This window comes from Quercus suber, unplaced genomic scaffold (assembly GCF_002906115.3).
Source record: "Quercus suber isolate HL8 unplaced genomic scaffold, Cork oak 2.0 scaffold_442, whole genome shotgun sequence".
NCBI classification, from domain to species: domain Eukaryota; kingdom Viridiplantae; phylum Streptophyta; class Magnoliopsida; order Fagales; family Fagaceae; genus Quercus; species Quercus suber.
The window spans coordinates 211914-229428 of NW_027069893.1; the positions used below are offsets into that span (position 1 = coordinate 211914).

Consider the following 17515-nt stretch of genomic DNA (forward strand, 5'->3'; position numbering starts at 1 on the left):
TACTGCCAATCACATGGTCCGCATCTAACCTTAGTAATTTCAAAAAAAATTCATACAATTGCATCCAAGTTTCTCTAGACTCATCTTCTTTGCGTCACCCACAACCTCATCCCATACCAAAGTAATTTTTGCATGCCCAGAATATTCAATTAATGAAAAAAGCTAGAGAAGAAATTTCATCAAAGCCGAGCAAAATTAGATAGTGGCAAGGCCTAGAGGTGATAGATGATAGCAAGGTAGTAGGCAAGACTTTAGTATTTGTGAGGTTATTTTAGGAATTTCAAGCTTCAACAGATTATGATAGTTGCGTTTTTTACCTAGTTTTTTAAAAAGCTATCCACCATTGTGTTTCGCAAACGTGAATTTTCTGAGTTTTCAAAAACGTAATTTTTCAAAAAAATGTAATGCCAAACACATAGCTTCCCGTGTTTTGTTTGGTTTTGTATTTTTTTTTTTTTTTTTTATTTTGAGAAAATTAAAAAAAAAAAAAGACGGGCTATACTGTAATGAAAATAATGAGTAATAATATATTTTTTTATTTAATAATTTAATAATAACAAAACGTCCCATAAAAAATTTAATAAAGAAAGTAATAACAGTAAACAATAATAATAATAATAATAATAATAATATGGTTCTATTTAATAGTGTAATTTATTTTTGTTATTATAATAATAAAAAATTACACAAGAAGGACACCAAATTTTTATCTCCTAACCTTAGTAATTTCAAAAAAAATTCATACAATTGCATCCAAGTTTCTCTAGACTCATCTTCTTTGCGTCAGCCACAACCTCATCCCATACCAAAGTAATTTTTGCATGCCCAGAATATTCAATTAATGAAAAAAGCTAGAGAAGAAATTTCATCAAAGCCGAGCAAAATTAGATAGTGGCAAGGCCTAGAGGTGATAGATGATAGCAAGGTAGTAGGCAAGACTTTAGTATTTGTGAGGTTATTTTAGGAATTTCAAGCTTCAACAGATTATGATAGTTGCGTTTTTTACCTAGTTTTTTAAAAATCTATCCACCATTGTGTTTCGCAAACGTGAATTTTCAGAGTTTTCAAAAACGTAATTTTTCAAAAAAATGTAATGCCAAACACATAGCTTCTAGCGTTTTGTTTTGTTTTGTTTTGTTTATTTATTTATTTATTATTTTTTTTTTTTATCAAAAACGCTAGTTTTCATTTAGAAAATGCCCCACCAAACGGAGTCTTATTGACCAATGAATGATTCTTGGAAATATTTTTTTTTCTTTTAACTTTATTTTTATGAATGAGAATATGTGATCAAGATCACATACAACTTAAGGTTGAATAATAAAACCGCAATATCAGTGTAGTTTTCTACTATTTGTAATCAATTTTTTTTAGAAAACAGTAATACTTATTAGAATACACAAATACAAAAGTATTATATAGAGTAAATAAAATAAACTTATAATATATTATATAACCAAAGTACCACTACAAAATGGCCTAATCTTTATAGTAGTAGCCTGGGCTTATAATATACTGTTTCAGAACCCATTTTGGTTTGTTCATTGAAACATAATATTTTTGTATCAACCTATTTTGATGTACCATTTTGAAGTTATTAATGATATATATTAAGTAATGTTACACCATCTAATAACTTATTATTGAATTCATATTTTAGAAATCTCTCAATTGAATAACATGTTCTATATATCCTTAATGTACATGCTAATTTTCATATTAATCGGATATTATTTATTATCTAATCCATAAACTCATCTTTATGTATTATTTTAAATTACAAAAACTTGAATTTAAATAATTGTTGATAATATGACAATTGATTTTTGATCACCTTAAAATTTTACACATAAGAAGTATATGAATATAATGTAATTTAATAATAAATTTGTCAAAATTCATATCTAATAATAAGTTATTAAGTGATTTAACATTTCTTAAAGTTATACTTAACTTAAAACTCAATCCATCTATATATATATATATACAAACCACATGCCACCTGTCAATTTTAATTCTTAATTTTAGTGCACAATAATAATATTCACTCAGCAAGATAAAACCACTTAAATTTCAAATAGAATATTTAGCACTCCAACGATTTTTAAGAGAATATATTTTTTTTTTCTTAAAAGAAGAGCAATCTAATGAAATTTTGTGGTCTCAATATTTCAAATTAATTGCCAATTTCTGAACTCAATTAGCAATTATTAAAATATTATAATTAATCTGATGAGATATATGGATGTTCTTAGAAAGTTTAAAGTATGAGAACATGTGCAAGTTGTACAATTTCACGTCACCTCACACGTGACGTGAAATTAACTTCTTTTTTTTTTTTTTAAATAAAAGAAAGGTGAAAGACTTCTGTTGACTTGGCAGCCTCTATATATAATATTCATTCCATCCCATACCTCCCTTATAACATCATCAAAAATACTACTCCATTTTCAGAGTTTTGTTTTTGTTGAATTGGGTATCAAATGGGGTGTTCAACTTGGAAGTATCAAGTCTTCTTTTTGTTCTCTTTGATCTTGCACTCTCAACTTCCCTTTCCATCATCATCTCTCTTCTTCCTTCTCTTCAATGCCACCATGCTCTGCTCTACTCCATTTTAGTAAGTCTTTCTCTCTTAATAAATCTGCTTCTGGCTATGATCCTTCTTATCCTAAAACAGCCAGTTGGCAGGAGGATAAGCACTGTTGCAGTTGGGATGGGGTCGAGTGTGACAAAAACACAAGTCATGTGGTTGGCCTGGACCTTACTTCCAGCTGGCTTTTTGGCCACATTCTTTCCAACAGTACCCTGTTTTTTCTTCCCAATCTTAGGAGGTTGAACCTCGCCGACAATGACTTCAATGGCTCCCTAATTCCTTCTGAGTTTGGCAACTTTAAGAGTTTGACTCATCTTAACCTTTCTTTTTCCGCATTTTCTGGCCAAATCTCGTTTGAAATCTCTCAGTTGTCTTCACTGGTTTCACTTGATCTTTCTTGGAATTGGCTATCAATCAAAGCTCCTGTCTGGAAAAGAGTCACTGGTAACCTAACTCAGTTAAGGGAACTTCGTCTGGATTGGACAAATATGTCCTCAATTAGACCTAATTCTTTGATGAATCTATCCTCCTCTTTGACAACTCTTAGTCTCAGTGAGTGTGAATTGCGGGGAAAACTCGAAAATAACATCCTCTGCCTTCCCAGTGTACAAACCCTTGATCTTTCTCACAATGAGCTATTATTAATCGAAGCTCCAGTATGGAAAAGAGTAATTGGTAACCTAACTCAGTTAAGGGAACTTCGTCTGGATTACACAAATATATCCTCAATTAGACCTAATTCTTTTATGAATCTATCCTCCTCTTTGACAACTCTTAGTCTCTGTTACTGTGACTTGCAGGGAAAACTCGAAAATAACATCCTCTGCCTTCCCAGTATACAAACCCTTGATCTAACGGGTAATTGGGACCTTGAAGGTTCTCTTCTAAAGTCTAATTGGAGCTCTAGTTCCCTGAATTTCTTAGGTCTCTCTGGGAGAATGTTTTCAAGAGAATTCCTTAATTCTATCGGCAATCTGAAGTCCTTAGAGCATTTGGATCTCTCTCTGACAAGCCTTTCAGGAGAATTACCTAGCTCTATCGGCAATCTGAAGTCCTTGAATCATTTGGCTCTCTCTGATTGCAATTTTACGGGGTCAATTCCAGCATGACTTGGAAACTTTACAAAACTTACATATTTAGATCTGTCAATTAATAGTTTTAGCGGTGAGATTCTATTACCACTTTTAAATTTTAGGTCTTTTTGGCTTATGCATCAAACTAATAATTTTTTAATTATTGGTGAATATTTTTAACAGGTCTGTTGCCGTCATCACTATTCAACTTGCCGAATCTCTCAACTTTAGACCTTGGGTACAATCAACTTGTTGGTCCCCTTCCTAGTCACGTAAGTGGTTTGAATCTAATTTTTCTCTCTTTAGGATCAAATTTCTTAAATGGAACACTGCCATCTTGGTTGTTCAGTATGCCATCCTTGGAGGGTTTGTATCTTAATGGTAATTAATTCATTGGTGAGATCGGTGAATTCAATTCCAATTCATTACAGAGCCTTTATTTGAGCAATAATAAGCTACAGGGCTCTATACCTAGGTCAATATCTAGACTTCTGAACCTTAGTAGTCTATCTCTCTCATCAAATAACTTGAGTATTATGTTGGGTTCAGAAATGTTTTCAAAGCTCAAAAATCTCTGGAGTCTTGATTTTTCAAATAACTTAGTTAGCATCAACAATAATTTCACCTATTCCCTGCCCAATCTTCAAGAATTGAACTTGTCTTCCTCCAATATTAGTGAATTCCCAATTTTCTTAAGACTGTCAACAGATTTACAATCCTTAGACCTTTCCAATAACAAAATTTATGGTCGAGTTCCAACATGGTTGCGGGATGTGGGCATGAATTCATTATCTTATGTTGATCTTCGTGACAACTTGCTTCAAGGACCATTTCCCACTTTAAATTTTTCCAGTCTGCAATTTATCTTTTTCTCCAAAAACAATTTAACTGGAGAAATCCCTTCTTTTATTTGCGATGCAATTTACCTTCGAGTTCTAGACTTGTCTCATAACAACTTAAGTGGAATGATTCCAAAGTGTTTGGTAAACTATACTGCCCTCTCGGTGTTGGATTTGCGAATGAATAGCCTTCATGGTACCATCCCTACAATATTTGCCAAAGGAAATCATTTTAGGAATATTAACCTTAATGGCAATCAATTGGAAGGGCCATTGCCGCAATCTTTGGTAAATTGTATGGACTTGGAAGTTCTAGATCTTGGAAACAATAAGATAAATGGAGCCTTCCCTTATTGGTTGGGAAGTCTTCAGAAATTGCAAGTTCTTGTCATAAGATCAAACAGATTTCAAGGTCGTATAGGCAATCCTAAAGCCAAATTTTTTTTCCCAAATTTGAGAATTGTTGACATCTCAAACAATCAGTTTAATGGTCCTTTGCCAATAAAATATTTCAAATATTTTAAAGCCATGATGAATGTGAATGAAAGTGAGGTTGCACTGAAATATATGGGAGAAAATTATTATCAAGATTCATTGAATATCATGATCAAAGGGCAATATATTGAGATGGAGAGAGTCCTAAACATCTTAACAAGCATTGATTTTTCAAACAATAGTTTCAAAGGAGAGATGCCAAAGATAATTGGAAGGCTTAAATCACTCAAGGGGCTCAACTTTTCTCACAATAACCTTATAGGTCATATTCCACCATCAATTGGAAATTTGACCAATCTTGAATGTTTAGACCTTTCTTTCAACAAGCTCAGTGGGGAGATTCCTAGTCAATTGGCAGATCTAATGTGGCTTGAAGTCTTAAAGCTATCACATAACCAACTCACAGGACACATACCTTCGGGAACTCAATTCAATACATTCAACAATGATTCGTACACCGAAAATTTGGGATTGTGTGGGTTTCCATTGTCAAGAACATGCGATAATGACAAGGCAAAGCAACCACCACCATCGACCTTGCAACAAGATGAAAATTTAGAGCATGAAAATGGGTTTGGATGGCAAGCTGTATCCACAGGTTACGCATGTGGAACAATATTTGGAATGTTAATGGGATATCTTATGTTTAAAATTGGAAAACCAAAGTGCCTTGTGAGAATGGTCAAATTAGAGCAGCATATCATGCTCAGAAGATTCAAGAAGAATGCCCACATACGTGATGGAAGAAGATAACTGTTTCTATGGTATGTGATGTTCTTATTTTTGAGACTTTAGAATGAATCTCTATACCTAAAAACATAAAAGTATCTATTATTATTAGCAAATTTGAATTTTTTTCTGTCCCTTTGAATTATAGTTGTGTATCTTGGATATCTTATGGATTTACCTTCTTATTCAATTTCTTTGGTGTAATTTAGATGTCATGGATAGTATGCGGCAAATGGGGCTTGAATCCTTGTATGCTATTCAAGAAGACATAATGTGGATATGATAATGGCTGTTGTTTCTAGTCTTCTACAAAATGGTGCATTCTGGTGTCTTGAAGTAGTCATAACTGTTGATTTGTTCACAAGGATCATCCCTTTGTTGTATTTAAATTTGCTATGTAGGTTTATTATTATTATTTTTTAAAGGATAGACGGACTTAGTCTATTGGCTTGAGTTGAGGTGACACTGTTGTACTTGTATTTTCTGTGCTTACAAAGGGTTCCTTCGTCTAGTGTAGTTCCCTTTAGGGCTCTGTGTACTCTAGTTTGTATTTAATAAAATTGATTGATTCATCAAAAAAAATTTGTTCATATCATAACCAATGATTAGTTTAAAATATCAAGCATGTGTAATGTTAATTTTGCATGTGAATATTAACCCTGCCAGTAATACTCATTAATTTACTTAATCAGTTTATACAATTCTTTTTTTTGTTATTGATAATTTTAGACAATTCTATATTAGCTTGTGGGACTATACTACTTTGTATGAATGTGTGTGTGTGTGTGTCTTTTTTTTTTTTTTTTTTAATTTATGCATAAATGATTGTTCAATAAATGCCAGTTAAAATTTTTTTTTATCATTGTTTACTAGGCTATGGTGGAATACCTTTAGCACTGGTAATTATATAGACTGAGGCCCTTAGACCTTAGTGCCAGCCTGCCTAGAGATTTCCATCTGCCTTCATGAGGAGAAAAACAAGTGAGTATTCCAATGGATCTGACTTAGCCTTGGGTAGGCCAGATATGCGTTTTGTCTTAACCTTTGTAAATGATGGGTTTCATTTGGTTTCAACTTGAATGGAACATGACTTTGTAAATTATGATTCCAAATTCAATTTCTTTCCACCGTCAAAGAAAAAAAAAGGACATTTTGATTGAACTTTGAAGAAACAGGCCTCATCAAAAAATTACATTGAGATTGTTTACTCCTTTATTTTTTTCCATCCAATTTATTTATCATTTGATGCCTTTTGTCACTCTCTTCTCCCTCCCTCTCTCTCTCTCTCTCTCTCTCTCTCAAAATTAAGAGGCTCATCCATAGTTGGATTATTAAGATAGACTTTTCAATTACTCAAGTATTTATTTTGTGTTAATTGGTTTTTATTTTTCTAATGCAGTTAAATGTGATAGTTGGTGTTGGAGTTAGTATTAGGCCCAAAATTTCCTCCACCTTGGATGGGAGGTTAGTCTAGTTTTCATTATTGGACAGTAGGTTTTCATATGTATATTTTATTGATTTGATTGGTCTACTTAAGATGCATATTTTCTGCTTACCTTATCAAGCATGTGTACTCACTGTAGTCAGGAATAATCCTACAATAGTTAATTTCCTAGATCCAGTCTATTTTTTTTAATCAAATGGTTTCTTATTTTAAAAATTGATGTGTACCAAACACATAGAATCTTGAATTTTTTAGAAAAATGTGTATCATTTTGACTTTTAAAAGCTACACTACATTTGTTTGGTTGTGTACAAGATTGTTTGAGATGAGAATCATGAATGATTTGCACTGCAGCATTGCACCTTACAAGTCTATGATAGTTTACTAGGTTAGCTGACCATTAAAAAGTAGGACATGCTGTCCAAAAGTTAAAATGGCTTGACATTTTAATGCCTTTGGTTAGGATCTCTGAAACGATATAGTTTGTTGATTGGCTGAAGAGCTATTTTTCAATAATATAATCTAAAAGCACAGGTCTTTATTATTTTTTGTTCTTTTTCTGTTACTTAGGAATATTTGAATTATAGTGAGGATGGCTGGGCCACAACTTCATTATTGTTGGGATAGCAATTGTAGTTGCTAATATAACTGCTTTGTTCCTTAAGTTTTTGGAATTGATCTTTCTATTCTTTAGGATCCTCTGTCCATGTTTTTTAGCCAATTTCCTGAAGCTCAAACTAAAATTTTAAAGTAGTTTTGAGTCACACTGTTGTCAATGGAATATAAGACAAGCATCAACAGAAAAGCTCCAATTTCAAGTCAGTCTTTTGCATGTAGAAAGGATAGTTGGAAAATGAAAATCAGCATTTAATAGTTTAACTCACTTCTGAATTCTGCAAAAGGTAATGAGCTAAGCATCTCAAACTTCATGGCATACTGTGAACTGAAGATGGGCTCTCTAAATGAATGTACTCAGGTATATAATATCCAAAGACATTTGTCCATTTAAGAACTCACCTCAATTAAACTATCTGCTTACACAGCGTATTTGATGACGAAAAGAAGTATACCTTCTGTAATCCAATGCAAAAGTTCCAATTTACCTATAGGCTGTAGCCAAGGTTTTTGTAATGAACTTTATTTGTGATTCAGGTTGGCACTATATGTTGCTTAACTTCTCAAGCCACCCAAAATACATGTACATAAACATTCTTCAGAACTTAGAAAAACAAAGATTGATTGTAAGAAAACTACTAGTACCTATCCCAATACTCTTATTGAGTGATGGGAAGAAAAGAAAAAAAAAAAGAGATTGATTGTCTTGGTAGTAAATTTTTTTTTCAAGATTCATATAATGTCTGGTATTCTTGCATAAATAGCCCAATACCACAACCACTTTCCCTAAATCTCATACTAGAGAAAGGGGAAGCTTCACAACCATGTAGATAAACAATTTGGGTTCAAGACTCATTTGATATTGTATTCATATTAGGATTAATCTTAATTTTTTTCCCTTATAAACTGGATGTGAGTGTATTTTAAGAATTGATTTTAATAGGTGAAAAGTAATTATTTAAAGCCTTTTGTTTCTTTTTTTTTTTCTTTTTTCTTTTTGTGCTGGGGTTTGTTTGGGGGGGTGTTGAGGAGCTTTGGACTAAGAATCTTTCTTAACATCATTCAAACTAGTTCGAGGGAGTTCACAAACAATAAAGTTGGCTAAACATGCTTGAGAGAAATTCATTTGTTATTAAGGTCTTCTCAAACCTTGAAAACAATATGTCACAAGGTACACCCAGTTCTGGTTTTAAACTAGGCAGGTCATTCACTTACTCGAAAAGCTCAAATTCACTTCATAAAAAACTTTTCATTACATATTAAATGATAAAAAAGCTTTTAAAACTGTTTGTGTATATATATATATATATGATGCATCGAACCTTGCAATTATAATTTTGATTGACTACTTACCAACCCATGGAAATCAGAAACATATTACTACCACATCTTGAAGCAGAGTTTGGGGGCAGATTCACACTACCTTCTAGTATGAAAAAAATACCTATCATGTACTCTCACCTCCTTGCATATATATAACACGCCTCAAGCTCTTTTAATTTAGTTCCAATATAATTCTGAAAGGTGTTCGTGCCCTTAACATGCAAGGAATTGCAATGTCTTAGATCTTCACTGCTATGTTTTAACCTACTCAAATTTATTGATAGCTTTATGCATTATTTGACATATGAGGTTGCTATTTCCTATCCCCTAGCAAAAAAAATTTTCCACTCTTTGTGAAGATATTTCCATATTGCTAAGGATTTTTAATGAGACCCTTTGTCTCATAGAATGATTTCTTTTCTACATATACTGTTGTTTATCAACAAAGCTCAAGTGCTACTCCAATTTTCTTTTAAAAGAAAGTAGGGGAAAGATGTTGGATGGAGAGATCTAATTGAAAAGTTGAGAACAATGAACAAGAAAAATGTGAGAAAGCTCCTAATCAACATGTTGAGCCCAAGAAAACTTGTGAAGATTCAACTCAATGGGTTCTCCTTCTATGAGTTCTATTTGGGGTTTATTCATAGTAGCCAGTTTTTTCAAATGCAGTAATTGATGTGCCTACAGTATGCCACAGCAGCTCAATTTTTTATATCGTCTTCCATTGACATTCTTAAGCTAGATGAATCTTCTGTTGGTTTAATTGGGAACTAAAGAAGACATCAAGGGCACTTAATTAGCTCCAGAATTCTGCAGTCCTGGTTCCATTCTATAAGTGACACATATCTCTCTCTCTCTCTCTCTCTCTCTCTCTCTCTCTCTCTCTCTCTCTCTCTCTCTCTCTCTCTGTTTGTGTCTCTCTTTAATCTTTCGCACTTTTTGCATCAAATTCTAGAGATAATTCAATGCTAAGCTTTAGAGCTAGGAGGCAAGGTTGAGTCGAGTTGCAAAACAGAGACATACTTGATTCATCTTTGCACAGTGAGGTTGGAAAAGACAAATAATTGAGTTTTTTCTGATGAACAATAAATGAATATGTTCATGTAAAATAACATTGGAGGACAAAGATTTGTCTGAATTATATTTTCTATGTATAGAACTTTTACATTAGTCTGAATATATAGATGTTGTTACAATGAACCTAGACAAAAATATTGACTGCTTAATCCCATAATTGCAGCTAGACAGAATAGTAACAGCTACCAAATCTCATAATTATAGTTGATTGGAAACCCCTTAATTGAGCTGATTGGGAATCCCTTAATTGTCTCTAATACTCCCCCTCAAGGTGGAGCATGTACATGAGTAACGCCCAGCTTGCTGATAAGATGATGAAAAGAATCCTTAGTTCCTTACCCAAAGGTTTGGTAAAAATGTTAGCAATTTGGTCATGGGATCGAATATGACAAGGTTGGACCAATTTGGATTGGATTTTCTGTGCATAGAACTATTACATTGGTCTAAATATATAGATACTGTTACAATGAACCTAAAAAATAAAAAAATTAAAAAAAAAATTTTTTAACAGCTGCCAAATCCCATTATTACAGCTGATTGAAAAACCCTTAATTAAGCAGATTAGGAATCCCTTAATTGTCTCTTATAGTTCAATATACCATATATGTTAGGTTTGTAATTTGAATATTGTTGTTCACTTGTTTGTATCTAGGATAGGTGATTCCTTAAATATCCTTAACAAACATGAAAATCTTGTGAGTTTGTATAGATTTTTATTATTGTTGTGGTACTAGGTATTATAGTCCCTGATAATGTTATAGTTATAAACCAATGGTTCTAATGAGTTTGCTTTTCAATGTTCCTATCTTCATTACATTAAGTAAAGGTTGGATTGCTAAAATTTCTAGTAGGTACTGAATTTCTAGTTTGGTATGAAAAAATAAATAAAATGTACAAGATGGGATGTGCACAATAGGAATTGGAAGCTCCAGTAAAATTGCAGTGGAGATGGTTTGGTGCTCAATTTGGACAGCAAAGGTCCCTAATAAAGTTAAGATGTTTGCATGGAGAGCATGTCATAACATTCTACCTGCATGTGCCAATCTAGTGAACAGAAAGGTTCTAACGTAGCCATGATGTCCAAGCTGCAAATTAAATGAGGACGACATGATGCATGAATTATGGAATTGTGAAGAGGCACAAAGAATTTGGTGCTGCAGAAAAGAGGTAATTAGAGCATGAATTCCTAGACTTTGTTAGAATAATTTGGTCTGTATTGGAGGAGGACTGTGACAACACTGGAGCAATCCTTGATACTGTCCTGGATGATTTGGAAGGGAAGGAATAAGTGGGTCATTAAGCAGTCTACAAAACAGCCAAGTGTCATAGCAGGTGAGGCTATAGAATTTTGGCAGGAATTTCAAGCAATCTGCAACTCAGGTAGTTCAACAACTAAAGCTGTAACAGGCCAACGTATTAATCTCACACTGCATTGGAATCCTCCTTGTAAACCTATTTACAAGGAATATTTTGATGGTGTAGTTTTTGAGGATTTACATAGAACAGGAGCGGGGGTCATAATCCGGAATGAACAAGGATTGCTCATTGCAGCAATGAGTTGAAAAGGAAGACCAGTTGTGGAGAGCTTTGTGGCAGAACTTGAGGCTGCAGTCCAAACCATTCGGTTTGCTTGTGATGTTGGCATACAGAGGGGACGAGTTTTAGTGGGGGAATATATATAGCAAAACTTCAAGAACACTGAAACTACGAGTTTTGGTGGGCTAACGTTGTGAAGGAAGCTAAATATCATCTGCAACGCTAACATGTTCAGCAATGGGACGTTAGTTTTACCAGAGACTCATTTTGGCAAGATGTGCACATAATATTGAAGATTATGTAACTTGGATAGAAGAGGTCCCATTATTTTTTTTTGAATGGTTGAACAATGATGTACTAGGTTTGAATGTTTCAACATGCTACTTGTTTGGTTTTCCAAAGAAAAAATGGAAGCATAAATGGAAGCATATCACATTAATTCTACTCATACAGGGGACCAATACATTTTTCTTGCCCCCATCTAGTTCATTTTTACAATCAAGCTTGCTACAACTAAATTTACAGAACCATGAACTATATATAGCTCATAATCCAATAACACAAGACATACACAATACATTATCTTTTTTTTATTTATGCATAAATGACTGTTCAATAAATGCCAGTTAAAATTTTTTATCAATGTTTACTAGGCTATGGTGGCATAGCTTTAGCACTAGTAATTATCATAGACTGAGGCCCTTAGACCTTAGTGTTCACTACCTATAGATTTCCTTCTGTTTTCTTGAGGAGAAATAAAAGAGATGCTTCCAATGGATACAACAAATGTACCGACTTAGCCTTGGGAAGGCCAGATATGCGTTTTGTCTAATTCTTTGTAAATGATGGGTTTCATTTCAGGTACACAAAGCCTATTCTATACTTTAGGAAGACTACCAGGCCTCAAGGCAGGATCACCATGCTCACAATACCATTCCCCAGGCGGTTTGGAACCTTATTTGGAAAGTAAAAATCCCTTTGAAAATTGGAATCTGTGTGGAAAGTCATGCATGACAGTATTCCTACATTTCTGAATTTGTGTAATAGAGGGATCTATGTCCATAGTACATGCCCTCTCTGCAATTCTGAGGATGAAAGCTTCACTCATCTTTTCCTCTACTGCCCTTTTGCTAGAGCCATTTGGCATGGTTCATCATTGGGTATTCATACTTCTGAGCTAAACAATGTTTCTGTCCAAGGGTGGGTTGGGTCCCTGCTGATAAGACACAAAAGGATGGATCAGGAGTCAATGAAATACCTGCAAACTCTGTTTATTGTCTTATGGTCGATATGGAACCATAGGAATCTGGTGGTTCATGAAGATAAGCAACCTAACCCAATAGAAGTGCTCTTAACTGCTCAAAATTTGTCTTGCTGGTACCATGGAATCTTTAACGAGGCTGATTCACTGGGCACACAGAGGCATCAGCAAAATACAGACCAAATTCCAATTGGTGGGCAGTGGCAGTTGATCGTAAAGTTAGCAGGTGCAAAAAGAAAGAGAGCTAAAAGAGGTGCTTATGCATATGAGGCCAGAAATCTACAAGGAGAAGTGGTGTTTTTTGGTATTAGGAGTTGTGCTGCTGGATCTCTTGCAGGTGCAGTTCAGGAGGCGATAGTAAAGGCAGCAGTCAAAGCTAAGAACCTTGGATATCAGCAAATTTTGATGTTAAGTAATTGCAAAAAGCTAGTTCAAGTAGTGGACAAGAAGCGAGCCCCAGATTGGAAAGAGAGAACTCTCATGGCAGACATGTCCTCCCTACAGCAGATGGGATTAGATTGCAGGCTGATTTTTGTTTCTAAGGTTATCCATAACTATGTATGGTCGTTAGCTGTTTTAGCTACAAAAGAGCCAACTTACTACTACTAGCCGACGATGGAACATGGTGCAAATGCTACTTATGGTTAATGCCTTTTTTAAATGGTATCCAAAAAAAAAAAAACTTCAATGAAGTATGACTTTGAAGAAATATGCCTGCATCAAAAAATTACCCTGAGATTGTTTTCTTCTTTGTTGTTTCCATCCAGTTTCTTTAATATTTGATGCCTTTTGTCACTCTCTTCTCCCTCTCTGGAAGACCGAATGGCTCTACATACTTCACAAACTTTAACTAAGAACACTAATGCTTGGGACCTTTTCTCTCTTCCCTTTATTAAAAATCTTTAGATTTAAAACAAAAGAAAACCACAATGAGTATACACTATACAGATATTATAAGCCCAATCCAAAGACATATTATAAGAGAGCATATAGAAGTTAGTTACCATGACTTTTAAGTGGAGTTTGTGATGTGCCTTTGGTTTATACCCAATTTCTCTCTCTCTTGTGTGTGTGTATGTGTGTTTGTTTCTCAAAAAACAAAAATCTCAAGGCATTGAAGCCACTTGTCTGCAAGCTCCTCAAACAATCAAAAGAAAACAATGTTCAATTCTAGGGGTGATCATTTGTGTTCACATGTCGTGTCTTGTCATGTTAACTCATAAGTATTCAACCATATAAATCTACACGAACACAACACATTTATTAATTGAGTCACAACCCCTCAACCCTAACATGACCTTTTTTTTTTTTTTTTTTTGAGAAACAGGTAAGTCAATATTATTAAGGAAAATCTGTTTGAAGTACATCATCCAAATCAGGTGGTAGCTCTTCTAACCACACATCGGTATCCGTAGCTAGAATTGCTCTTTTTGCTGGGCATGGGCTAATCTGTTGTCCCCCCTACGAACATGAATAAAATGACAGAAATGCATACAATGACTAGCACTTTGTATATCTAGGATAATATGACCCAACTGGGACCTATTCAGCTCAGAATTATTAATTGCCGAAACAACTTTTAAGGAGTCCCCTTCCACTTCAGCTCGAAAGATACTGATCTCTTGGGCAAAGGAGAGAGCATGTCTTGCAGCCAAGGCTTCTACCATATCCACTGACCTTGGAAGGTGGATTTCCTGACTAAGGGCAGCAAGTATGATTCATATAACCCATTTAATAAATAGGTCCTGTAGTCAAGTTTACATGCACGAATAACCTATTAACAATTCTCATATTTTATAAAATCAATATATATATATATATATATCTATATCTATATATTACTAAAAGCTGAAGCGTAGCGTTAAATGTTGTTGCACTCAGGTTGTGCCATGTTAACGCCCATGTCATTTCCACCCTTTTTTCCTACAATTTTAAAATAATTTTTTTAAAAAAAAAATTTTAGAATCATAATAAATCTATAAATTTCAAAATAATAATAAATCTATATAATAAATCACAGCCCTATTTACACTATAAAGCCCATTTCTTATCTATTTAATTCCATCATAAAAGCCCAAACCCAAACCTTTTCAACTTAAAAGGAAAAACAGGAAAATTGAAACGTGAAAGAGGGTACACAGCGCAGGGAACGGTTTGAATATCTGCTACGGTTTCACATTGTTTCACTTCTGCTATACGGTTTCACATCATTTCAACCTAAGGAAAACCAGAAAGTCTGAAACCCTGAAGGGAAGGAATTTAATACCATTTGAAACTGTGAAAATCTCCCCACCTTCCTGCTCTACGGTTTCATAGTAACAGCCGCCCATCTATCTTCCTTCCTTTCTGTTTTCCTCTTCTCACAGTGTACAAATACTGACAGAACCTGGATGATTCGGTTGAGGTATCTCTAAATCCCAATTCCTTTTGTTCTCCATTCTTTTGCTTGATGTTTTTTGTTTCCCTTTTTTCATTTTGTTACTGCCTCTTTCGTGTTGTGGTGTGGATGATTGTTATGCTGAAATTCTGATTGCTAGGGCTTTTAATTGGAACTCTGAGTTGTACATTTTGTTACTGCCTCTTTCATGCTGTGGTGTGGGTGATTGTTTTGATTGCTGTGGTTCTTAATTGGAGCTCTGTTTTGACGGTTTGAAGGACAACCATATGGTTTGAACTTTGCTATACGGTTTCACTTCTGCTATACCCAGAAAGACTAAAACCATGAAGGGAAGGAATCTTACCATTTGAAATTGTGAAAATCTCTCCACCTTCGCTGCAGAAATACTGCCAATAGATTATCTTTTGATTTATATGAATTGTGTAGGCTATTCGAATAGTCTTATTTCGAATAGATTCAATACTAAAATTTCCCAACACAGTGTTTATACCTGTTGTCTTTCAAAGAATGTAACCATTAGTTTCTTTCTATCATGGCTCTTTTGTAATTTGAATAAATTCCTATGTTGCTTTAGTTGTTATTTGTTTGAGCTAAATAATGACTGTTTTCTGCAAATTAAAACAAATGTGTAATTTAAATAAGTCCTTGCCTAATTTTGTTTGTATACCATGTTTTCGTATATTATATTTTTTTTCCCTGATTCAGTGATGAAATATTAATTTTCAATTACTTTGCATTCATTTGAGATTGCTTTTATTTGTTTATTTATTTTAAAAAGCTATATAAGAGTAAAGTTGTACATCTCATAAAGAAATAATTTGAGAAGTATTCATATATAAGTTGGATTTTAATCTTATCCAAACCCAAATTTAAAATTAAAGTGATTGAACAATTATTATTTGTAGTAATCGCAAATCTATGCAATGTGTTGAACAAATTTGCAGAAATGTGTAACATATAAACACTCAATCATTGATGACTCAATTTCTACATTGTTAAAGTGAAAACTAAAATATTAAAAAGACTCCATATATACCATGTAGAGATCATTAGCACCTGTTATCACAAAAATATGTCATGACCCAACTTGAATTTTGAATTTGCAACCGTGACCGACATGTTAATGACTTAATACCAAGCCTGTGTCAACTTTCATCCAAAACATTGTATCTTGCCACATGCTATGATGCAGAAGGCACATCATCCCCTTCCATAGTAATGATTTGGTAGCAAAACTGCCAATAGATTATCCGTAATGAATTGCTGCTCAGTTTTGAATTTTATGAATTGTGTAGGCTTTTCGGTTTTACTACCAAAATATAATGTAAGAGACATTGTCTTACTTTTAATAGATTCAATACTGACAGAACCTGAAGAAAAATTCCCAACATAGTGTTTATACCTATCAACTTTCATCCGAAATATTGTGGGTCAACTTTCATGCCACAAGCTGTGATGCAAGAGGCACATCGTCACCTTCCATAGTATCCCACAAGCTGGATTGTTTCTTCAGTTTATGTAACCAAAAGAATTAAACAAAAGAAATACGACATTGTACAGTGATTTGCTTTGTTGGAAAATAAAAATGAATTGCCTAGCTATGGTGTGGATGGTTGTTTTGATTGCTAGAATTTTTAATGAATTGCTCTGCCTTTTGGTTCAATACTGACAAAAACTGAAGAAAATTACAATGTCATATAAATCAATAGATTCATATAACATTAGGAAAATAAAAATGAATTGCCTAGCTATGGTGTGGATGGTTGTTTTGATTGCTAGAATTTTTAATGAATTGCTCTGCCTTTTGGTTCAATACTGACAAAAACTGAAGAAAATTACAATGTCATATAAATCAATAGATTCATATAACATTGTGACAATCATGTAGCTATATTGAATCTATATATTAAATCCGTCACATTTTATGTATAAATAGAGATTGTAAATATTTAAGCATGTATGTTGATGAAAAATGTACTGATTGTCAAACTACTCTTTGCTTGAAATGTTCGGGTTTCTTTTTTTCCTATTGATATTTTTTTTTTTATTGTTTGCATTGAACAGCTTGCTAAATACAGGTTTTGTTACAAAGCACAGTTTAATACATCAAGTTTTTGATCATATTTGCATTT

The 17515-nt window shown here is 33.7% G+C and overlaps 1 protein-coding gene and 1 long non-coding RNA gene across 7 annotated transcripts; both read left to right on the top strand.

Moving 5' to 3' along the window:
- The first annotated feature begins 2412 nt into the window (after window positions 1–2412).
- LOC111993028 (receptor-like protein 33) lies at window positions 2413–13677 on the top strand. Of its 6 annotated transcripts, XR_010624423.1 has the most exons (4): window positions 2414–3757; window positions 3850–5764; window positions 7129–7193; window positions 12586–13677. XR_010624423.1 is itself a non-coding variant. In XM_065762100.1 (3 exons), the coding sequence occupies exon 3, from the start codon at window positions 12731–12733 to the stop codon at window positions 13592–13594; it is 864 nt and encodes a 287-aa protein (XP_065618172.1). In that variant the 5' UTR covers window positions 2413–3757; window positions 3850–5764; window positions 12586–12730; the 3' UTR covers window positions 13595–13677. The 6 variants fall into 6 exon arrangements, 3 of the variants coding, with proteins under 3 accessions (XP_065618172.1, XP_065618171.1, XP_065618170.1); XR_010624425.1 differs by lacking the exon at window positions 7129–7193 and having other exon boundaries at window positions 2413–3757; window positions 3850–3938; XR_010624424.1 differs by lacking the exons at window positions 7129–7193; window positions 12586–13677 and adding an exon at window positions 5939–7102 and having other exon boundaries at window positions 2413–3757; window positions 3850–3938.
- A 1402-nt stretch (window positions 13678–15079) lies between these two features.
- LOC136062701 (uncharacterized) lies at window positions 15080–15956 on the top strand. The gene is made up of 2 exons (XR_010624430.1): window positions 15080–15389; window positions 15523–15956. It is a non-coding gene; the product is annotated as an uncharacterized LOC136062701 (long non-coding RNA).
- The last annotated feature ends 1559 nt before the right edge of the window (window positions 15957–17515 follow it).

Bases quoted from the DNA above. Each gene is read 5' to 3' on its own strand.
- LOC111993028 (XM_065762099.1), top strand. From the start codon at position 4,203: ATGTTGGGTTCAGAAATGTTTTCAAAGCTCAAAAATCTCTGGAGTCTT.